The following is a 25,437-nucleotide window of genomic DNA, read 5'->3' on the forward strand; positions in this document are numbered from 1 at the left end:
AATTAATGGATTCAAGAATGATTACCTAACCTAACCTAACAATTAATAATCCAGTATATCGACTATTTTCAAAATTTGTCTGCTGCTGGCATCCTATAAACTGTAAATTGTAAGCCGACAAGAACCGTGTTTTATTTAGATATGAATTTAATGTAAGTCATTTATTTCCGATACAACATTTCACGGTGAAGTGTGATACGGCTAACTGCTATGTAAAATATATGTGTATATGCTATGTATATATAAATATGTATATGTTTCCGGACACAAATTTGTATCGCATACAAAATAAGTTTGCCGCTGGCTTCCACTAACTAAACAGAAAAGAACCAAAAATATTATACTACTATTTATACTAGTATTGAGGAAAGGATAAAAATTAAAACAATAAAAATTACTATTTTCATTTGTGCCTGAAATAAAGCACTTTTTTAATAAACAGTTTCTTTTATTCAACGAATAAGACACAAGATTTGAGAATGTAACATTCTTTAAATTATTGAAGATACATAATTTGAAAACATCTTAGTACCTACCTACCAATAGAAAAAAATCTTTTTTTTTCAGTGGTTATAATAATATGCATGAGATGTTTTCACGTTATGTATGTCCAAAGGACTTTTTGGTTGTGTATACAAAATGACTTGTCTCCAGTGACGTTCAACCATTTTCCAGATGGAGCCTTCTGTGATTTTCCTATAAAAACCGCTGACACAATTTCTATTTTTACGTTAGTCCCATTGCTGCACCTACGCAAAAAAAATGCAAAAGTAATCTTAGAGTTATGTTCTTCCTTTTATTTCTTAATTAAATATTTTGTGTATTGTTCTTGTGTCATTTTGTTGATTAATTTTTCGTGAGGTTTTTGGTGGTCAATATCATTATTATGTTGTCTGTACAGAGTTCCGAGAACCCACGACTCTTTTTCTAGTATTGGGTAGTCGTTAATGACATGCCACACTGTTTGAGACGTGTTGCCATCACATGGACAACAGTCATCGTTAATCAGTTTGAATCTGTTCATATATGTAGTTCCAATGAGTTGGGATAATGGCTTTCAACCATATCTCGTAAACAATAGTAAATATAACATCCGCTCTGTGGGTGGTCCATAGGGATTGCAATACCGGTATCCTAATATTTTTGATACCGAAACACCTGTTTTAAAAATCGGACAATACCGATATATTCCATAGGTATTGAAAGTGAAAACAAAATGTATTAATTAACATATAATATATATAATGACCATGGCTGTTTTTTGACAGATTAGGCGATGTTTGGTTTACTCCAGTTGCCCTTCAACGCCCTTGGAGACCAACAATGGTACGTCCTATAAAATATTTATTTTAAAGAGCTTTATATACATAATATTATATACCAGTAGATACTTCTGTTTTTTTCATATATTTTACGAATACCGGTATTAATATTGTCGTTCAGTATTGCAATTCCTAGTCGTAAACATGCTTTGTTTAGGAGTGAATATGGCCAAAGCGATGGGTGGAGGTAGGCTGTTAAGATCTGCCATAAAATAATAGTGTCCATTAAACTTTGTTAGTCATATTGAACTAAGACTACAATTTACAGGTTGTGGTGGTTAGTTTTTAAAAATCAATTAAACCCTGCCTAAACCAAACCATAATAGTTTTGGTATACTTTGGGCGTTAGGCAAAATTGCGCACAATTTTTCATTCATACTAACTTATTTTTTTTCATTGGATTAAGAATACATATATTGATAAACTATGATAGATTAAAAATATTCAATATTCAATACAATATTAAAAGTTATGTATGATATAATTGCGTAATTTTAGTTATTTTATAGATAGACGAGTATTTTTTGACTATTATCTATTATGGCTTGGGTTTGGCAGTATTTAATTGAATTTTAAAAACTAACTAACACCATCTGTAAATTTATTCTAGTCTTATTTCAATGAAAACAAATACGTATGACTAACAAACTTTAAAGTGCACTATTTATGGCGGATCTTAACAGCCTACATCCACTCTTCGCCACAGGAATATGGTATTGTTTACGTCTGTAATTTCTCGGACAAATCTGTGGGGTTTGTGAAAGAAGCTTGTAATAGTGAATACATCGCGATAAGGGTTTGTCACATTTCTCCATAATGGCCTAAGTGGTATTCTACTGAAATGTTTATTTAGATTATTTAGAACAAAGTAAATTTTTAGTACATAAATGATTCATCCAATCACGCAACAAATATACATTAATGCAGAAATATATATAAAAACAAGGCGTGGAAATACCTTAATAGTCAACACCTTATCAACATAATATAACATCGACTATATTATGTACATATCTCTCATTTACAGATTACAGATAACTAGATAACAAAAACTGCAAACATGTAAAAGTAGTAAGTACCAACGTAACGTAAACCTATATAGCACATTTTGCTTCTAAATTATCCCATTTTCATTATAGATAACAATAAAAAACTGCAAATATCTCTTATGTAGTAAACGCCAAAGTAACGTAAGTGGAGATACAACGTTTTAATTCCAGAATCTATATTATTTAGTCATACGGGGTGACGAAACCTGAATGTTATCTTTATACTTTTGAGGATATGATAAGATTGTATGCCACACAGATACGATAGTTCATTTTGTCGTTATAGACCTGGCAAGTCCGCGAACTTACTACGTATGACAAGTGTTTAATAAAATTAAAAGTGCCAACGTATTTCGAATTACTTCATTGATCAAGATTTTTTAACAACGTTTCAAAATGGTGTCTGTGCAAACTATCGGATCCGTTGTGATCAAAATTGTGAAGTTGGTAAGTAGACATACGTGGTTTATGATAATGTGTCAGTAGATACTGTCCTTTTATTACCTACCTGTTACCTTTGTGTTCTGTCGTACCTAATTCAAACCTGGTGTTACGAATTCATTCCCAAAGGAAAACAAAACATCATGTTAGGATTACAGTTCGACAAGTCAAATTATCTTAGCGACCAGCAGCTAAAATTTAATGAGACGTACATACATGTTTTAAGCTTCTTTATTTTTACACCATTGCCATTAATTGTGACAAATCATACTGTTGATTGTCGGAGAAATACATGATGCAAACCACATCCTCTGGAAATGTCCTAAAATGTGTACGAAAAGGGAAGATTTGCCCAAGTCGGCTCAACCAGCTGTTGGGCCCATCGGATCGTCCGACCTAATCGACAATTTTGATGCATTTAGACCTTTTTACTAAGATCGTTCAAAAATGTTGTATTAACTTTTGTTATTTGATATAGTTTTTAATTTTGTTTATATTTACTTAAATTTTCTATGGTCACTCTTAACTTTAAGTAATGAAAATTCAGTTAAAGCACAGTTGAGTGCATGCAAGACTTGGGTCACTGCTCCTGAGACATTTTTTTATTCGCCTGATTACGATCGATTGATTGTCTATGCAAAACGACCATAAAACGCAGTACAATAAGGTCTTATTTATTGAACTTGAATATGGGAGTCTACTATTTTTTAGCTCGTAGTGGGTACTAATTATGTGTATCTACAATACAATATGGTCAATACGTCATTACATCGATACATAAACCTAGTATATAAATAATAGGAAGGGTATAAAATGTAATTTACAGCAATGTCCCAGATCTATTTATTTAATAAGTTAATTTTAAACAGCATTATTATTCCGATATATTGATCGATGAATTTAACCTGTTTCGAAGCCCAACAGATCGACACCGTACTAGGTATTGGTTAAAGTTGTAGTCACTCCATAGTATCTTAAATTTATATTTAATTTGGATACTTTATATCTAAATAAGAAAATTATAAATTTATACAATTCTATTAATTATTAGCTATAACCGACATCGTTTTTTTGACTTAGAAAGCGTTGTAATTTTATTAAAGTACAAGTCGGTATTTCTTAACAATTCAATCACAATAATCAATTACTAGTATCTACATCATAAAAACCATAACTTTACAATAATTAGACAGTCGTATTTTTACTGCTAAAAACATGGTAGAAAAGCCGTAAATTCAAAAGCGAATCGTCAATCATTGATAATTGTTATAAAATAAATTGTATACAACATACCTAACAATAATTTCATTAATGTCTTAAAATGTTTTAATATTACTAACATTTTACAATATTTGAACCAATAGAATACGATTATTGAATATACTTATTTTAAAAACGCCTTAAATACCTATTATACGTACTACAAAAAATCTTTTTTGAACCTGTAACCACTTGATTCGCGACACTGTGCTTTTTACCAATTAAGTTACGGGCAACCTACTTAATTACGACGAATTTATCTAGTAGTTGTAACGTGAAACACTTATCAAATTGCGTTAATGTTGCCTATTGGTTTTTGTATTGTAAATCAAGGTATCAATAATATTAAGCGCCCTAATTATTAACCGACGCCCGGATTACTCCGAATTGTAGTTATAACGTACTTGCACTTGCTAATAATTATTCAACGAATAATTTCTAATATTTGAGAATGTAACATTTTATATATTGAATATAAATAATTTGAAATACCCTAATATAAATTTCGATACTCACACCAGATAAAGCTCACCATGTGAGCGAAACACGTGTAGTATTTTTTTGAATACCAAATGATGAACACATTTAATATTTTTTTGTTATTGATTGAAACTACCTTGAAAATAATAAAAGTAAGTATGTAAATTATGCTACATAACAATAAACTTATTACAGTAAATAGAACTGGGTTACTTAGGTACTAGGTATATTAGTCAATAAAAATCTGAAAAATTACAGTCTTTATGATGACTGTAACAGTTATATATTAATAATACTACCTTGCTAAGTAAAAAGACAGTGTTTTGGTTTTAGTGAAATGAGAGAACCCAAGTTTTAAACTACTTTTATATTATGTAAAATTATTGAATTGTTTTTACATAATTTCTAAATAGACATGTTAATTTACAGATCATAATAATATCGAAACAATTCAATAATTTTACATAATACGAGTACAATAAAAACAGTTGTTTAAAACTTGGGTTCACTGACTTCACTAAAACAAAAATACTGTCTTTTTACTTAGCAGAGCAGAATATTCATAATATAACTACGTTGAATCAACATAACTACATACTGTAAATAGGGATTGCAATACCGGCATTTCAAAACCGGTATCACAGTATTTTTCAATACCGAAATACCGGTTTTAAAAATCAGACAATACCGATATATTCGGTATTGAAATTGTGTATAATATACAATAATACATGTATAAATCAAACCGCAATATATAAAAAAATATTCTTCTATTTTTGATGATGTATGATTTTAATGGCATAATTTTAGATATTTTATAGATAGACGAATATTTTTGCCTATTATCTATGATGGCTTGGTTTACGTAGGGTTTAATTGAATTTTACAAACTAACGAAAACTATCTGAAAATTGTAGATAGTAAAATGATAACAAATATGTATGACTAACAAAGTTTAGTGTGCACTATTTATGTCGGATCTTAACAGTCTACCTTCACCAATTTTAACGGTTCACATATTATATGCATATACTTAATTATGCTATATATTTTTGCTATAAAATATTAATATTTTAAAGATATATCTATATTTTATCGGTGGATACTTCTGTTGTTTCCATATATTTCACGAATACCGGTATTAATACCGATATTCAATTGGAAATACCGAAATACTGGTATTAGTATTTTCATTCGGTATTGCAATCCCTAAGTCTGTAAGCATTAGAAACATTTTTAATGTTTGTCTACTGTAATAAAAATAACGCATGGTCGTGTAGCCAAATTGGAAATCGCTGGTTTATACATTACATTAGGCTACGAAGCCATTTATTTAATATACCTCGCCCATAAGCAGAATCGTGGACTTAATCAATATTTTCATATCATTAATCGCACCTGCTATGGCATCGCATTGTTATCTTGACGTATTTGAGGTATATCAGGTACTAAATGACTAATTGAAATTAAACTGAATTTACGTGAATCATTGTAGTTTGGATTTAGAGTGTCTACAATTAAATAGTCATACTTATGTTTGTCATCAATTCGCTGTTGCATGAAGGCCTCCGCTAGCCTATTAAACAAGAGCTAGAAGAGACATTGACCTATTCATGAGATAACTTGCTGTTTTCAAATGTGTTTCATTTTATGGATAATGAAGCAGTATTTTCATCAAAGAGCTTTTTGTAAGTTAGGTAGAAACGCGTTTTTTGGAAAATATCGAAATAGCAATAATTGTATTAAATTATCAAACTATTATACCTACAATTAAACATTAAAAATTGTTTATTCAATATTGAATATACATAAATGGCGAAAGGTGGAGGTAGGCTGTTAAGATCGGACATAAATAGTGCACAGTAAACTTTGTCAGTCATACGTATTTGTTTTCAATGAACTAAGACTACAAATTGCAGTTAGTGTTAATTATTTTTTTAATTCAATTAAATCCTGCGTAAACCACGCTTGGGTTCGAGTGGGACTCGAACTAACGTCTGAGTGAGTGCTTTCGCCTCTAAGCTATTGATTCGTCTATGATTCATGCCAATTATTTCTAATAGTTAAGTTTTAACTGATGTACTTCAAACTACACTAGTCAGGAGGCAATTTGCTATGTGATCACTGATCAGTGATCACTGATCAATCAAGGTAAATGACATTAACTTAATTGTAACATACGTTCATGTACTTGTGAATAATGATTTTTATTTAAATATATATTTTTATATTCTATAATAAAGATTCTAACATTTTTAAAACCTTGTGTATTGAATATAAGTATCTACACATAATAATGTATTATTAAAGATATTTAAATATACCCCAATTTAAAATAAAAGCACTACTATAAACATACCACATAGTATGCGTGAAGTTCGATAGTTTTAACAGAAAATATGACGTAGCTAGAGCGACGTCTAGCGAGAGAAAACGATGCAATATGTTTCATGAAAGAGCAGTCGGAAATAATAACGGAAACAGTTATTAAATTTACCCTATTGTACATAATTCGTGTGCAGTAGAAAAAATTGAAATCAACACAATTTTAAGGTTAAGTTGTTCCACTGTAGTATTTTTGTTTCAAAACATAGCAAACCAACAACGTTGTCAACTTAAGGCCATGCATTAGTTGAGGCACGGTCTAAAAAGATCGTCGCTAGGCGATGCGCGGATTGCGGGTGGCGGGTGAAAATGACGCCTGTCAAACGAAATATTAATTGTCATATAAATCCAACATACGTTCATTTTATGTTCAGTTTATTGTTCTACTAGTAACAATAATAATATATTCATTGACATGTTTTCTTTTTAAAGTAAATGGGTAACGTTTTTAGTCGTCTTTACACGATTTTAGAATTAATTGACCCGTCGCTATCACGCAGCAAAGTGACGTGTTCCCGGGTCAACATTCTCTCAGTGAATAGCAGCGAGTCCAAAATTTCGTCGCGCGTACAGTTGAAAATTATTTGGCGTTTCACTGATGCGTCACCTTAACGTTGTAAAATGTATTTGAGTACGTACACCTTAGCCACAGAACAGTTAATAAATAGAATTACGATAATGCTATATTCAATAAGCTACATTTTGATGCAGGGTTTTGAATGTGTGAGTGTCCTAGGAAAATGAAATACGCATGCACGTGCAATAGTGTGTGTAATACACAAATATTAAATGAGCGTCAATGTATAAACCGAGTTTGTCGCCGCAGTTGTCAGTATTCGACGTATGACGTATTATTGACAAATGTTTAGGTTTATCGCGGGTTCTTCCTTACTCGAGATCGGTTGCCTGCTTCTCCTTACCCGTTAGGTATTTCAGTTCCCATTATTTCTGATCTTAGCTACAGCGTTGAATCTAGCATCTTCGACACTGCAAACAGCTTTAAATTATTCAAAAATTAGCTAAACGACTGAAACATGAATCCTTGAGCGAAATATATAGCTAAAATCCGCAAAAAATCAATCTAGTCCAGATTTTTCACCCCTTGTAGTCAACAGCTGTACCTACATAGTTGGCAATACTGCAAACGTAAATAATAATTTCCTGCTTACACCAAATACAACTAAAATGGTAACGTGTTGCAACCAAAATTTATTATCAACTACTATCTTTAGACGTTGTATGTAGATATGCTAATATGGTGATTCCAGACTAGATGGGAGCGTAACCTAATTACATTGTTAGATGAATCATAAAACTATGAGTAATCTGCTTGTAGTTGTTCAATTGTTAACTCAATTGAATTGGTAGTTAATTTACATAATTATTAATTATTACAATTACTCACAGGACTACAAAAGGCAAGTTTTAATAACAATTACTTAAATTAATACAGGGACGTTTTTAAACCCAATTAGCGATGGACGATAAATACTCTTAGATTTAAATTAGGTAAATGATTAATATTCTGAGACATATTATCATCTCCTATCTTGAAATAGGTTAGAAGTTAAAACCAAGCCCCGAACAAAAACGAACCATAAGTGAGAGTGAGAAAGCATTCAGAATTTCTACGGCTGAATTAAATATTTTTTGTACACGTCGCCGGTAAATATTAATTTGGATGACTAGTTATTTAAAAACTGCCAGCACGTGTTGCTGAAATTTATTGTTTTTGTGTTACTTAAATATAAAGTTAGTGGTAATTATTTTTAGTTAATTTAGTAGAAAATATGGTTACTTAAGGGGGGACATGCTCGTCGAAGGTCAAAATTGAGTTTTTATTGTATTTTCAAACCATGATCCTGGACACTCCTTAAACGTTGTAGATAATCTATTTATATAATTTTAAAGCCTTATTATCCTTTATAGTTATTTTAAACATTTGATGACTGCATGAAGTATTTTTGTTACATAAAATAGTATTCTTTTAAACCTCTCGCTCTAATGTTTTAGAATATAGTCATATTTCGGTACAGAACTGTGCAGTGGTGTTAAAATTTTTTACATTTATTAATTTTTAAACGCATTTATAAAACCATTAGTATAATTTATTACGAGATAATTTTTGTAAAATATTCACGATAAAAAATTATTTTGATAATCTCTGTGATCCCAAATTTGACAAGAATTAGGCATTTTATTATTCAAAAAATCGGCAAGATTAACACATTTGGAGATGATTCTAAAGATATTTATTATAAGCTATGTCTTTGACCATTCAAGTGTGATAAACATCTTATGAATATTGATTGCTTTATAATAATTATTGACCTAAGAATAAGGTAGTGTTTTTTTGAAATACGCCATTTCTTTTGTCATTCCCTAGTGGTTAAGCTACAACATACGGCCGTAGCCATAAAATGACAAACTATAATTAAAGTAGGGAGTAAAATTATGTTAACGCGCGTGTTTGAACATGTACCTAACTGATTTTTTTTTAATTTTTTTTTAAACGGTACATGTTCAAACACGCGCGTCAATATCATTTTACTCCCTACTTCAATTATAGTTTGTTAATTTATGGCTACGGCCGTATGTTGTAGCTTAACCACTGGGGAATGACAAAAGAAATGGCGTATTTCAAAAAAACACTACCTTATTCTTAGGTCAATAATTATTATAAAGCAATCATTATTCATAAGATGTTTATCACACTTGAATGGTCAAAGACATAGCTTATAATAAATATATTTAGAATCATCTTGAAATGTGTTAATATTGCCGATTTTTTGAATAATAAAATGCCTAATTCTTGTCAAATTTGGGATCACAGAGATTATCAATATAATTTTTTATCGTGAATATTTTACAAAAATTATCTCGTAATAAATTATGCTAACGGTTTTATAAATTCGTTTAAAAATTAATACATGTAAAAAATCTTAACACCACTGCACAGTTATGTACCGAAATATGACTATATTCTAAAACATTAGAGCGAGAGGTTTAAAAGAATACTATTTTATGTAGCAAAAATACTTCATGCAGTCATCAAATGTTTAAAATAACTATAAAGGATAATAAGGCTTCAAAATTATATAAATAGATCATCTACAACGTTTAAGGAGTGTCCAGGATCATGGTTTGAATATACAATAAAAACTCAATTTTGACCTTCGACGAGCATGTCCCCCCTTAACTATGTTATATTTAAATTTGGTAGCCGTACTGAGAAACAACACGATGGTACCTATAACGTTTCATAGTTAGGATAATTGAGGTTCTAATGTGCGTTATACGCAAGAAACACGGCTTCATTTTGCCGAACAATACACACTCTCTTTATATTAGTACTTTGTGGTTAGAACAAATAAAAATAACAAACGTTTCATGTAGGTAGAAAATACAAAAATCTAATTGTTTTAACCAATAAAACTGGCTATTTATCCAATATGGCGAGGGGTTGCATGTTACTTGGCTACCTCAAAAGATCAGTACTTTATTTTACTCAATAATTCAAGTGGATTTATTAAAAAATACAAAAAATAGCCTAAATTCTACCTCGTGAAACTATTGGGTTCCACATAATACCACAATTTGGAAACGCTGCTCTAGAGCATCACAGTATTCTTAACCTTGCTGATAGGTAGGGGGGTCCGTCGAAGATTATCGTGGCATGGTTGCTCGCTTCCGGGTGTGAGGGCCATATAATATATCTTTCAAATGACTCAATTAGAGTTATCTTCATATTCACTACCAGGCGCGAATTCAACGTATCTACATATTATATTATTGTTTTTGGGCTGATGAATAAAGCTAAGTGAATGCCAGAATACGTAACTGAGTCAGAACAGAAACACTGTTCGCAGAACTAAAATTCTTATTGTTTACCCACGTGCACATAGGTAGATGCCTATTTCGTGGTTACGTTGCGTCACGTCGTCGCTTGCAGAGGTACCCAATTAGTGTGTAAGCAGGTTACAACGCGTGAACGTGTATTACGAATTAGCGTATAAAAAACTGTTAGGCACAGTAGTGTCTAATAAGTTAAAGGTGATTCGTCTAGTTATTTCTCTGTATCGACAAAAACACGATTGCAACTCTTTAAGCATGTTCAAAATGAACTAATCACTCATTTTATTAATCAATCATTTTTTTAAACAAACCTCTTCCGGCAACGATTCTTTAGAACTGAGCATGCGTTACAGGTAATAATTAGGGATTTTAATTATTGGGATTCCGTTTGATTCGATTGCTTGATGACTCTCGAAAATGCTCGATTTAAAGAATGCTTGATCATTTTTAGATACTACACGAGTTTTTTCTTAGAAAAAATACTTTATTTTCGTGAAAAGAAAAAGAAAACATGAAAGTTGCGATTGACGTAAGAACCTACATTTTTAGAATTTTTATGATTAGGTTATGGCGTTATGCCAAAGTAACTACGAACTCATTTAAGATTTAACGAGACAGTTGTACTAACTAAACATACCTACGTTTTTTTCTGACTAGATAGGTAGGTAATGGAGTTTTTGCCTACTTTATTGTATTGATTTACTATATAAGATAGAGTTAAGAGTGTTCGTTGTCAGTGTGTGTTTGCCTTTGGTGAGTGTACACGACGCCTGAAGATGCCGAAAGGCGAAACCCGGGTCGCAAAAAACCATTTAAATGGAATAGTACAGAGCTTGAATCCATCAGAATAAATCTGTTAATACAAACCTCCACTCTGTAATATGACCTTCTTAGGATCGGACATAGTCAAAAAAAGGCATAAAAAGCTAGTAGGTAGGTACTTAAAAAAATAATACTGAAAAAATTGAAACAAAGTTTTTCATTTTTGCTATTAAAATTTTACCAAAACGTAAATTTAGTTATCTGATAAGTACTTTTTAAGCGTTTGTACACACATTGGTACAGAAATGATTTCACAATAATTCAGGCGTGATAATAACAAAAAATATTAACATAGTTATTAATAGCAGGTGTTTTTTTTTAACTTCAGTTTATACCGACTTTCATAGACTAATTGTCTAAACAGGTAAATCACCGTTTACGCTCTAAGACAGGCTAAAATAAAATGGATTTTCATAAAACAGAGGTACCTACATTAATAACAGAATATTAATTAATATTGGGAACCCATAAAAATGAGAAAAGTGGTTTACCTTCTGGGGGAATGGGACAACTGGACGCTAGGACAATTAGACGCCGCACTGTCGTAGACACGTATACAGAACGTAGACGAGGAATTTTAATCAGTTTCTATCAACTACTTAGTAGTTTTAATTCATTTTACTCTTAACATAATGGTTTTTTATATTGCGGATTGAGAATTACCATGTCTAAGGCTTTATATAAAATAAAAACTCTTTTTTCGTTGGAACTTAATACTTTGGACGCGGAAGACGCACACGGTGCGTAATGACCAGGCGGCCGATCGATGTAATTAACGTGCATTTTAAAGGGGGCAATTAAAATCTCATTATCTATTCAGCAGCGAAAGCGTTAAACATATGCACTATTAAATCATTATTTACGTGTGCATATTTAAATTCTCATCAACTATTAAATCATTATATAATAATTCAAATATAAATAATAATATTAAATATTTATTTTTAAAGTAGGTACCTATAAGTACCTAACGTCTATTTAATTTTGAATTGCGTGGCGTCCAGTTGTCCCGGCGCCAAATCGTCCTAGACCCACGTTCTGGATATGGGCTATGGCTGGAAGAATGTACAATGCTCGGGAGTGGAGAAATATGGGGTAGACTTAAACACGTGTCAAAGAATATTATGTTATTTTAAATATATACACCTGCGTCATAATATGCATTAAATAAATGGTCACATAAAGGAAACGTGCATTTATTATTGATTATATTTTAGTCCTACGTTCAGTGGGCTTTGTACTTATTGCGTTTAATAGTCGTAACTACGTCATAAACCAAAGCTGGCTTTAAAAGTCATGGTCTATCTATGGCGACTGGCTTTCGTATTTATATTTAATTAATCTGTTCCGTGTCCGGAAACTTGTAGGTATGCAGTTCGCCGTATCACACTTCACGTGGAATGTTGTATCGGAAATATTATAAGGCCGTATATTTAGACCGTCCAACCTCTTTGGGTCGTATAGTAGTGACATAAAATTCATGTCTAAATAAAACACGATTCTTGTCGGTTCACACTTTACAGGAAGCCAGCAGCAAACAAATTTTGAAAATAGCCGATATAATGGATTATTGATTAGGTTAGTTTAGGTTATGTTTTCATTCTTGAATTCATGAATTTTGCAAAAATCAGTTACGAAAATTGAATTAATGATCATATTGAATCTAATAAAATTGGAGACCGTATAGTATACGGTCATATCTTTCCGATAAGAAAGCTCACGGTGAAATATTTTACGTACAATTTACATGTAACATAGATTATATATCAGGCTTTATCCTCCCCTTAGTGCCAGACGTTACATATGGAAGACTCTCTTGATTTGTAACTAACTTCCCGTCTAGCTAGACATTTCAAACTTTTAGAATATATCAGAACACGATGCCAATGCATTTTTTAATACTTTTAGCCATTTTTAAGTACAATTAAATTCATTTTCAGTTAATTCTGTTTTGTATGAAAAGTTATTTCGGAAGAAATCTGTAATACAATCCACTATTATTGGTTGCAAGGGTCCTAACAACTAAATTATTAATACATACGTGCGTTACTATGGAAATCAATATGAGTGTCAAAATGACATTTCAGTATTATTTCTATCTATTTCTATCAAATACATTTTTTTGATCGTTTAAGCTAGTCAAGTCAAGTTTATATGATTCAACAGAACATTTAAAAACGTTGCATATAAAAGTTCTTTTTATCTTGTAATTATTTAAAAATTAATTTGATGTTGTTGATATAATTAATTGGATTTAAATTCAGATACGTAAATCTGTAATGGCTAGTCGGGTAAAGATGGTTGTTACAAAACCCGCCAGTACCATTTTCGTGACTGATTAAAATTATTATTATTTAACTCTTCCAAATCCATAAGAAAACCTCTAGATGCCCACTTTGGGTATCATCATTCTATATTATAGAAAGTAAACGTTTCGTTATTATCATATAATTTCTAAACGGAGAATAATACGAGAAATTATTGCCTCAACGCAATTGGCTCTTCCTCTTTGACAAATATTTTTCAAGACTTAAAAAAAAATATGAATATAAACTTAATTATAAAATAAATGAGTTACCTAGTGATATTGCTATGTCGATTAATATATATATATATTATGTTATGTTATGTTATGGACTTATTTACTTCATCCATGGTAATGGTAAAGTTATGGTATCAAATGTATTTACATTAGGTATTGATTTTTATAAAACCTGTACAGGTGAAAATATTTGATATCAGTAACAAACACATTGATAATGATAACGTAAATTTTATGAGTATTGTCGAATCAAATACATACTAATTATCTTACCTAATCTTATCTATATATATTTTTATCAATTACCTATCTGCTATCATCGGAGAGGTACACGCAAAACTTGTGCAATGTTTATTTAAACGAAATTAAAGAGAAATAAAATGTATCATTAATAAAACTTATTATTCACTTTTTTTCGAACATTCGAATATCATAGTTACAATTATTGATAACTGAATTAATTATTATTAAATATATTAGTATTAAATTTATGTAGGTATTTATATAAAAGCAACCCATGCACCTTATGATGTATTATAAATTTAAGATAAATAATTACAAGATAAAAAGAACTTTCTGTTGAATTATTATGCTCGATACGCTCAAACTTGTACTTGATAAGTAAATAAAAAAAACAAACATCCAAACAAACAAATATAGAATACTGGAATGTCATTTTGATTTCCATAGTAACGCACGTATATATTAATAATTTAGTTGCTAGGACCACCCCCTTAGCAACCAATAATATAGTCTTTTACTTTTTACGGATTTTTCTGAAATAACTTTCCATACAAAACGGAATTAACTGAAAATGAATTCAATTCTGCTTAAAGATGGCTAAACGTATTAAAAGAATGCATTGGCGCAAGTGTTGATGCAAGTGTTCTGATATATTCTAAAAGTTTCAACGACAGTTTCAAGTCTAGCTAGTCAGGAAGTTAGTTAAAATCGATTGCAAGATTTGTACTGGACAAACAAGAATACGAGTTAATAAAAACGTTGTAAAATTAAAATGTCACACGTCAAAAAATTCAAAATACATTTCCAATTATTATATTTAGATATGTATCCATTTACTGACGTTTTGTGATAGAATATTTGAGAACAATGGATCTAGTCGCAATAAATTCAATTCCTTCAACATATAATTTAGTTATCGTATGGCAAGTCTTATAAAAATTATACCATAACGCATTGGGAAAAGGATGGCGTGGGTGCGAAGAGGTTAATTGATAGGGTCATTTAATTATTAGCGAAGACGCAAGTTTGATTATTTCTGTTATGTCAAGAATATTGCAATAAATATAGTAGTATAACACATATTTAAATAATAAGACACTATGTAGGGTAGCCTGTAGTGAAATTATCAGGGAACTCAGAAATAACGGCAACTGAAATACCTAACGGATCTGGAGTAAGGCCTTTCGCTCATGGAGAAACTAAAATCCGACAAACTGGTTGCTGATGGAACTCATAAACCAGCCAATGACTAATGCTTCGCACACGACGCTACTGAAACCCACTTGAGATAATAATCTCATAACCTCAAACGTCAAACTGGACCGTCAGCTAATTCATCAAGCCTTTTCCGTAATATCTTTACGCGAATATTCTGGCAGCCTGTAATAATTATACAGGCCGGGGTATTTCTCAACTTCTGTCACAAATGTCACAATTAAAAATCGGTTCGCCCATCTTTAACTTTTGACGTCTATATAGACTTGTTATTGCTTGTTCTGTTCAGTTCAGTGCTACCAATTTTGGTAAGAAAATATGATTTATCATCGAATCTACTGATATTGGCACCACTGTTTTATGGGGGACTGGAAACTGAGAGATTCCAGTCTTGTCGTGAGCGAGCCGCTATTGAAATACATTAGCTAGATACTGGCTGGAATTTTAGTTTCAGTCTCGTCTTTTTTTAGTATTCTCGTGAGCGGAAGGCCAAACAGGCAAACCGATCTCGAGTGTGGAAGAATATGGGATAAACTTAAACACGTGTCAATAATACGCCATTCATACGTTCTGACAACTGCTCTCCGTTTATGCACTGACACTCGTTCAATATTGGTGTATTTGAAGGTTGCAACACACACTAATCTCACACATTCAAAACCCTGCGTCAAAATGTAGTATGTAGCCTTTTTAGATATTTATTAATCTATTCTTTGGCTATTACTTACTTCACTCTGTCACGACATGTGAGACTTACAGCGCGTAGATCGCTTTTGTAGGACTACTGCCTGTCAAGGGACAGAATCCTGGAGTGCTATTAGGGGCATCTATATAATGACGGCCATACAACATATGAGATTAATTAATATAATCTACTAAAAAAATACCTAAGAAATTATGCTTAATAATAATGCAAACATAGTAAACATGTAGAAAAAAAAATCGAAAAATTACGAGTAGCGCAACGTGACATGGAAATGTGCATATTGGGCATAACGCGGAAATACCACAAAATAAACCAATGTACCTATAAGGAAGCAGACAAGAGTACGCGATGTGATAGAGGTCGCTATGGCAATGGGCTGGCATATCGCTCGGCGAGTGGACAACTGCTGAATAAATGCTGAATAGATGCACGTACCAGCAAACCTATCTCTATACACAGCGCTCTAAATGAAAAATTTTCCGAAAATATTACCATACCTTCACCCTACTATTAAGATCCGATATTATGGAAAAATGAAGTTTGTTCGACAAAATTTAAACAAAAAAACATTTTAAATCATATCAAAACCTCGGTTCTCTAGAGCCTAGACTAGTATGCTGTCCATCTATCGAGAAATTTTAAAAACTCGTAAATCTCGCTGTTTAAAATATGGAATTAAAACCTCGTATTTCACTACCAGTGTTAGCAGATTCTTCGATTAGAGAGGTGTTTAAAATATTGTTTTATTACGTTTTTTTCCTTCCCTCAACATTCATCTCAAACAGATTTACGAGGTTTTAAGGTGACGATAAGTAATTATCTAATATAATGTGTATTTCATAAAAAAGTGTTGGATTTTTTGTTATATGGCCTATCTAACTCATATGGTAAAATATTTTTTTCCACGGTGCGATAATTTTGGGGATTTCATGAACCGTAACGGCGCTCCTGTCATTTCAAGCCCTGTCTATACATATTACCTATATACTTGCGTTTTTTTTAGAATTATTAATAACCATGCCCTTGCTTTTTCGTACAAGGTGGTTGTTAGTATTTTTGGACGATCACAAACACTCAGGCGCTGAGAAAAACACATAAATATTGTGTCCTCACCGGGATCGAACCCAGAACTCTCGGGCGGAAGGCCAGTGCCTTGCCCACTGCACCACGAGAGCAGCCTACATGCGGTTTATTGCATCGTTGTAGACATGTTGTCTCTTATACTGTCTTCTTGTAAATTACAGTGGGTATTTAATAAACTTCATAGCGCGCACAAGATAAGTCATTAATGTTTTCGTCATACGTAATCGAGCAAATATGCATACGTACATGCACTCACACCGAATAGCCAAGAAGCCATAATTAATCAAGCATTGCATTTCTAGGGTAAACCACATTGATTATTATTTATAAATGTCAAATCATTATTAATAAACTATTTTTAATTACTATAAAACAGTAAACATGAATGTTTAAGTGAATTCATATTTACTCACATAATATTTACGTATAATATAACTTTTTACTAAAAATATTGGTAGCGTATGCTAAATTATCACAATATGATATCCTTGTTTAATAGTTTTTTTACACCTAATTAGAATTTGGCTTAGTATTTATTATTAAAACCAACAATTTACTACTGAACGTCTTCTTATTCTAAATATTTCCATTTTATTTTTAATACTGTCAATTTATTTCAAATACTGCCGTTCTATTAAAAATACTTACCGTATAAATACAATTTCCATTCATTCCAAGAATAACACTATATTGCAAATGTTAAAGCTTCTGAATATAGGAGCATTCATTCCAAAACAAAAATTTAATTAATTACAACGGATACCTACGCCGAGTAAATGATTTCCTTTCCGCCTGAGCACTTACTGGTATTTTAAAATTTAAGATGTAGGCAGATATAATGTGTGTCGTACAGTCATACGTATTATGTTAGAATGTTAAATCGACAACAGAAGTATGCTAATAACGTAATAATTCGAGATAATTTATACGTAAATTTGAATAAGTGATGTTGGGTAATAGTGAATTAAGCAACGTCTTCGATATTATTTATTGAAAATGCACATTATTAATAGTTACACTTTTTACATTAATTAATTATGAGGTATTTTTTTCCGGTTGAATCAATAATATTTATCGTAGAATGTTTATTATTAACCTTGGAACATTAGATATTGAAACGAAACAACGTAGTGTTAAAGCAGTGCAAGTTTCATCAATATTGGTCCAGTCACTTGTTAGCTATAACCGTACAGAAAATCAAAATAAAAAAGACCTATATTATATGCTTACATCATGGAAATAACCAAAACGCTGATCAAAACGCAAATATTTTAAAATCACAGACGGACACGTCAATTTTATAAATATGTTATTTATATCAATGGCTAAGTATAATATATATATATATATATATATATATATATATATAACGATACCTTAGATACAAAGTATAAAAAGTCAAAAATTTGCAGTTTTAAGTTAACTATGACAAAATGCTTAGATGTAACAAATGATAATCTGTAATAATTTTAGAATATCAGCGGATATATTATAAAGAATATCAATTATTCTTCAGAATTATACCTACGTTAATCATGTGGATAACTCTGAAAACTTTTAGTATTAATATTATAAAAACATAAAATTATGTTTATAATAAGTAATATTAAAAATACCTATAAATATAATTTTTACATAATCCTAGAATTTCATTAAAATCTACAAAAAATAGATATACTTATAGTAGATGAGTAGAAGATAAAACCTGCCCGAATTCTTGTTTCCTAACTATCTCGGAACTATGCTTATTGAGTTGTTACACTTTGAAACTGAGGTATGATCCGGTGTCATTCCTTGTGTAGTCAAATTAGATATTTATATTATAATTTCTATAATGCTGGAGGAATTCTTCAAAATTGTAACATAAAGTTAATCAGCTGTCTCCGTTTTTCAGGTGCTGAATCTGATCATCCTAATCCTGTACCGCACCGGATACTCCGGGAGATTCCTCGGAGTTGGAGGAACATGGAACTTGAACGAGGAGAAGAACCCTGATGCTGAAATCGTGGCATCAGGAGTGTTCGTCGGGTATTTCATCTACACGGCCGTCCAACTGATCGCATACTGCTTCGGTACGACAGAACATAAAAAGTAAGTCTTTTCATACATCTTAAACGCCATGAGTCGCCAACGCATTGCAGTTGTGAAACTGCTTTGCGAAATGCATAGAAAAAATACAATAGAAATATATCGATCATTCGTGGACTTACACAAGTTTGCCGTTAGCAAAATGGGTCCTAGAAATGGGCGCAAATTTACAATATAGGTAGAATTCAGTTTTCCACCACAATGGGTAATATGAAGTCTACCTAAATATTTGTATTGACATTATGTATGCGGATACGTAGAACGATACGACAATGATGTAAATACATACACAAGGGTTTGTAGTATAATATACAACCTTATTACAATTGAAGACACAAGTGGATGAAGGGGTTATGTTACAAAATCAAAGTTTTGAGTAAATTGAAGTCAAAGTTTTTTTGATGTATTTTTTTCAGTTGAAGATAATTTAACTAGTGATGTATTCAAGTGGTAACTAATGATCACACAATTTTACTAACGTCAGAAATAGTTTGTTAAAATGTTCAAATGTGTGATTTATTTATAAAAACGTGTACATGACACCTACATCCACTAGAGAAAAGAACAAAATAAAACTAAAACTAAAAAAAATAAAGTAACATAGTCCCTTCATCCCTTGCCGTAATGCCAGGCTAATGAATATTTTAAGATGTTTGATACATCCATATGAAAGATGGGTACATACTACCTTCATCCATGCAATAAAAAGACTTTGTCATAAAATGTAACATAACACCTTCATCCACTTGTGTCTTCAATTATAGTACATTTGAGTAGATTAAAAGCAAAGGGACTCTCCATTACTTACACAATGAGATATGTGCATAAACATAATGACACAATTTTGAGAGCGGTTTTAGGTGGGTACATTGTGTAGGTATACGTTTTGTTATTTTATATTAATAGAGTGAAGGTACTCAGAACTGATCTACTTTAACAATAATTGTTTAAATTAAAAATACGTAAGTTATTTGGTCTAATTTTAACATTTCAAAGAATGACATTTGTGCATTTCCAAAATGGAAAGAAGCCCTTTTGTTGCTTACTTATTCATTTTCAATCGAAATCAGTTGTATAATAATGAAATTCAATCAAAGAATAAAATATACAAACACAGATTATATGAGCCAAGTATTTTTACAAGGGTCATTTTAATATTCACCTGCTGCGTCCAATTAAATCTTGGGTAGATACAGACGTATGACGATGGCCAATATTATACTCGGAAAAGACAGTAAAAGAAGATCGCATTGATAAAAAAATAGCAGACTTCTCTTCAAGAATAAGCGCTAGGTTTAATTAATGTAACATTGTATATGCTTTATGCGTCATACAATATTATCACACTGACCTCATCAGGCGACGGGAGAAGCCGCACCGCGACACTCTGATTTTGATCGATTTACAATGATTGAGACCATGGCCTCCACATCCTGAAGCGGGCCTCCAGGCTAGGATCTTCGGCGGAGCCCCCTACCTATCGCTAAGGATAAAGGCTGTGTGACCAAATGGTGCACGCGGCAAAATTAATGTGTATATTTAGTGTTCGACTACATTATACATATACACACGATTATACACAATTAAAAATTGTATCATACAACCACATTATTTTAAATAATATGTATCTACTTAATATTATTGAAGGAATTTGAAGGCGACTTTTTTTACTAGTGAAGCAAATTTGTGATGTGTGTGTATCTCACTTATCTGGTCGACTCGCTTCGCCGGGCCCCTCCTGAACCCGGGCCCCCAGGCTAGGGCGAAGTAAAAGAAGAATAGTATATCTAATTGAAGAATTCTCATGTTTTCAGACAACTGACCGATGTGATCATGAACTTCCTCGGAATCTTCTTGTGGATCGCCGTTGGAGGAACAGCCCTTCACTACTGGCACGGATACCAGGGAGAGCAGCACTACAAGCAGAATTATTCAGAAAGACAGGTGTGTAAAAAGCTCCAGCATTACCGATGGTATTATCACTCACCTTGCTTAAACATAGAGATTTGAAGTTCGATACACCGTTGCTAATAGGTACTATAACAATATAGTACCTACATTTAAATTCAGAGGCAGTCCGATGCTTACAACGTGGAGTTCACATACAACGTTCTTTTAAAGACACCAACTTCATACTGTGCTATAATTAATGGTGTCATCGATATAATACTTCACTAATCAATTGCGCATGATCAGTACAATACAAACAGTACATGCAATACAAATATGTAAAAAAAAATTGTACCGTCGATATACTTTCCGAGATACCAACTTGAAATAAAAATTAGTGTAAGAATCCGTGCTATATAAGTAATTGTATTTATATTATGTAGGCGATTTTAGAATACTTATTGTAATATAGGTTCTCTATACTGGAATTGAGTAGAAATATCACAATTACAGACCTACAAACTTATCTAAAGAATGGACGGGGGAGCCACTATCGAAAACTACCCAATCAAGACTCGCAACTCGACAGAATCTGATATTCGAATGACGTTTTCAAAACGGCGCCCATATGATAGTTCGTAGTTCCATTTTTGACCGTTCTTTATGCCAGCGCTCCATTGGCGAGCCAAAAGTCCTAGGACAATAAATCGTCCGATTTGTCTATGCTCTGCTACTGAACAACGAACGAATAAAAAAATCGAGCTGTCAAAAGTTGCGATTATCGTAATGTCTTCCGATAATCCTATAATTTTGTGTTATTTATATGTAGACTTGCATAAAATAATATAGTAGTGAAAACAACACAAGTTTTACGTTTTCTTTTATGAATTTCATAAATACAAATAAAAAATAATTGATAAATTTCTCATTTTCTAATCTGTAAATTAACAAATTAATTAATGTTTAAAACAATTAAAGTTTTTTTTTCGGTCCGAATGATCGCGTATCGATTTTGCATAGTGATCGACGGACGAAGTCTGGCAACTCGGAGAGTAAAATATCAAACATGTTTGAAATCCAACGAGCCTGGTCTGCGCACTAAAAAGTCCGCATATCTGGGGTGCTCCACGCGAAAAAAAGCCCGAAGAATGTAAATCGTCTGACTTGCGTGCCAATGGAGACAAGTTTGTAGGACTGTATCACATATTATCCGAAAGAGAAAGGACCATCTCTGAGGCTAATGTGAGTAGAGGACGCTTGCGATAGGCACACATTAGGCTGTGGTGTGTGATGATAAATTATATGAACACTGATGGAATGCGCACATAAACAACCCTCATCTATGAAGATGGGCTAATTATGGTTGTAAATTGTGTATGAAGCTTTCTTAAACAATTGATTCAATAGAAAAATATTTCTGTTGGCTAGAAAGTTTTTAATTTTATAATTTTTAGTTTTAGTATAAGATTGTTTTTTTTTAACTTATTTTATTTTCAGGTGGGTCTGGCATTGGGTTCACTCTGCGTATTCAGCGGAGCGACATACCTTTTGGACACAGTTTTATCCCTCATACACTACTCCAAGGAGGTATAGACTGATCACTGTCGACGTAACTAAACGTTTACACCACCTACACCTAATTTCAATTGATTTCATTCATCACAAAACATTTACATCAAAATTTATAATAATCTTCCAGAATACATTCAGGTCGAATCATTATTTATAAAATACAGTTTTTTTTAATAAAGTGTACATCGACGCTACTGTTTGTGGCTCCAGCAAGTAATCAATCTATATTATTTTTAAACATCCATGTATCGTGACTTCGAAACGATAATGTTCCAACTGACAGTAATTTTATAAACTTATTTTAGCCTAACTACACTTAATATTCTTTCCATGATATGTTATTAATATTATTTCAATTATATTATACTATATTGAGGTTCGTTAAATGATGCAAAACATTTTTTGTAACTATCTAGGATAAGGCTGTAATATTATTTCTAATAAAAAGATGTTTTAGTACAAAATAAAATAAATAAATATTTTCTTTGGTTTTGAAACAGGTAAAAAAATACAATGTAATTAATGTCTATGTAAAATTTGAATTTTTTTATAATAAAAGTTATTAAAAAATCTAATGAAATGGTAATTTTATTTATTCAAACAAACATATTATTATAAATAATGTTTATCAATGTGTTTAGAGATGTAGTGAAGTAAGAAAAGTATTCATATTATAAATACGGTTGCAAGACAATCTCTATATTTAAAAAATATATATTTAATTTTCGTAATATTATAAAGTTACACCTAACATCCCTACATTTTTTTTATATATGTGAAAAATGCTCCTAATGTATTTTTAACATATATTTTCACATTTACGAGGGGGTACTCTTTAATCCTCAGTACCTCGAATAATTACGCAATTTTATATAAAACATTAAAAAACCTACAACAATGAGTTAGTGCGATATTATTCGGTATACTAATATAAACAGTAAATATCTACCCACAGACCAACAAACTTATCTGGAGAATGAGATGGGGGAGCCACTGACGAAAACTACCCAATCACGACTCGTAACTGGCAAAATCTGACATTCGGATGACGTTTTTCAATATGGCGTCTTATGGTAGTTCGTAGCTCCATTTTTGGCCATTCTCCAGATAAGTTTATAGGTCTGTATGTAACAGTAATATTTATTTATAAAGAGACTTTTCTATTTTCAAATCATTTCAAATTTATAGAGCATAATCGAACATGCATTTAAAAACAAACGAACATAGAAACATTGCTTTTGACATTTAAATGGATTGATTTTCTTTCGAGATTAAATAAAAAAAACATGGAGCCCCACAGGAGTGTTTTAAGAAGGACCAGTTTTCCGTTTTACATTGGAAAACGAGAAGTGATAATGTTTTGGTTTACCGATCGGGCAGTTTTCAAATTCATAGAGATAGTAAGTTGCCACTTGCAATGATTTAATCAAACAATTTGACTTTTCTTTTTCTTAGATTATTATCTCTCGTGTCAGGATGCATACCACAATGTCATACAAACGCTTGGAGAAAGCGTGAGGTTGTATAGTTATATTATATACCTAAGCGAATTCTAGCCGTTAAGGTGAACCCTTTACTGAGCCTTTTTTAAAGAGGCACCTAGAGGAAAATACGAAGCTTGCAATTTGATATATTTTTTTGATAATTTACAATTTCAACTGTATTTTAAGTCGATGCGATGGAAGCGATGCTGCACGGGACTGATGTAGCAACCATGCACCTTAGTGCTTAAGGGGGGACATGCTCGTCGAAGGTCAAAATTGAGTTTTTATTGTATTTTCAAACCATGATCCTGGACCCTCCTTAAACGTTGTAGATAATCTATTTATATAATTTTGAAGCCTTATTATCCTTTATAGTTATTTTAAACATTTGATGACTGCATGAAGTATTTTTGTTACATAAAATAGTATTCTTTTAAACCTCTCGCTCTAATGTTTCAGAATATAGTCATATTTCGGTACATAACTGTGCAGCGGTGTTAAAATTTTTTACGTTTATTAATTTTTAAACGCATTTATAAAACCATTAGCATAATTTATTACGAGATAATTTTTGTAAAATATTCACGATAAAAAATTATAATGATAATCTCTGTGATCCCAAATTTGACAAGAATTAGGCATTTTATTATTCAAAAAATCGGCAAGATCAACACATTTGAAGATGATTCTAAAGATATTTATTATAAGCTATGTCTTTGACCATTCAAGTGTGATAAACATTTTATGAATAATGATTGCTTTATAATAATTATTGACCTAAGAATAAGGTAGTGTTTTTTTGAAATACGCCATTTCTTTTATCATTCCCCAGTGGTTAAGCTACAACATACGGCCGTATGCATAAATTGACAAACTATAATTGAAGTAGGGAGTAAAATGATATTGACGCGCGTGTTTGAACATGTACCGTTTAAAAAAAAATAAAAAAAAATTCGGTTAGGTACATGCTCAAACACGCGCGTTAACATAATTTTACTCC

At 31.7% G+C, this 25,437-nt stretch overlaps 2 protein-coding genes across 2 annotated transcripts in view; one reads left to right on the plus strand and one right to left on the minus strand.

Moving 5' to 3' along the window:
• Adsl (adenylosuccinate lyase) overlaps nucleotides 1–25,437 on the minus strand; it is a 137,277-nt gene that overhangs the window by 4,348 nt on the left and 107,492 nt on the right. The gene's annotated exons all lie outside the window — the stretch shown is intronic.
• Nucleotides 2,630–23,530, plus strand: Ssk (smooth septate junction protein snakeskin). The gene is made up of 4 exons (XM_085949818.1): nucleotides 2,630–2,818; nucleotides 19,298–19,494; nucleotides 21,306–21,435; nucleotides 22,879–23,530. The coding sequence occupies exons 1-4, from the start codon at nucleotides 2,768–2,770 to the stop codon at nucleotides 22,972–22,974; spliced, it is 474 nt and encodes a 157-aa protein (XP_085805944.1). The 5' UTR covers nucleotides 2,630–2,767; the 3' UTR covers nucleotides 22,975–23,530.

This window comes from Rhyacophila brunnea, unplaced genomic scaffold, assembly GCF_057557595.1.
Source record: "Rhyacophila brunnea isolate RB1 unplaced genomic scaffold, BYU_Rbru_1.0 scaffold_22, whole genome shotgun sequence".
NCBI lineage: Eukaryota > Metazoa > Arthropoda > Insecta > Trichoptera > Rhyacophilidae > Rhyacophila > Rhyacophila brunnea.

Coding starts and splice junctions, on each gene's coding strand:
- Ssk (XM_085949818.1), top strand. CDS start 2,768: ATGGTGTCTGTGCAAACTATCGGATCCGTTGTGATCAAAATTGTGAAG. Junction 2,819..19,297: donor TGATCAAAATTGTGAAGTTG/GTAAGTAGACAT, acceptor TCCGTTTTTCAG/GTGCTGAATCTGATCATCCT. Junction 21,436..22,878: donor AGAATTATTCAGAAAGACAG/GTGTGTAAAAAG, acceptor TTTTATTTTCAG/GTGGGTCTGGCATTGGGTTC.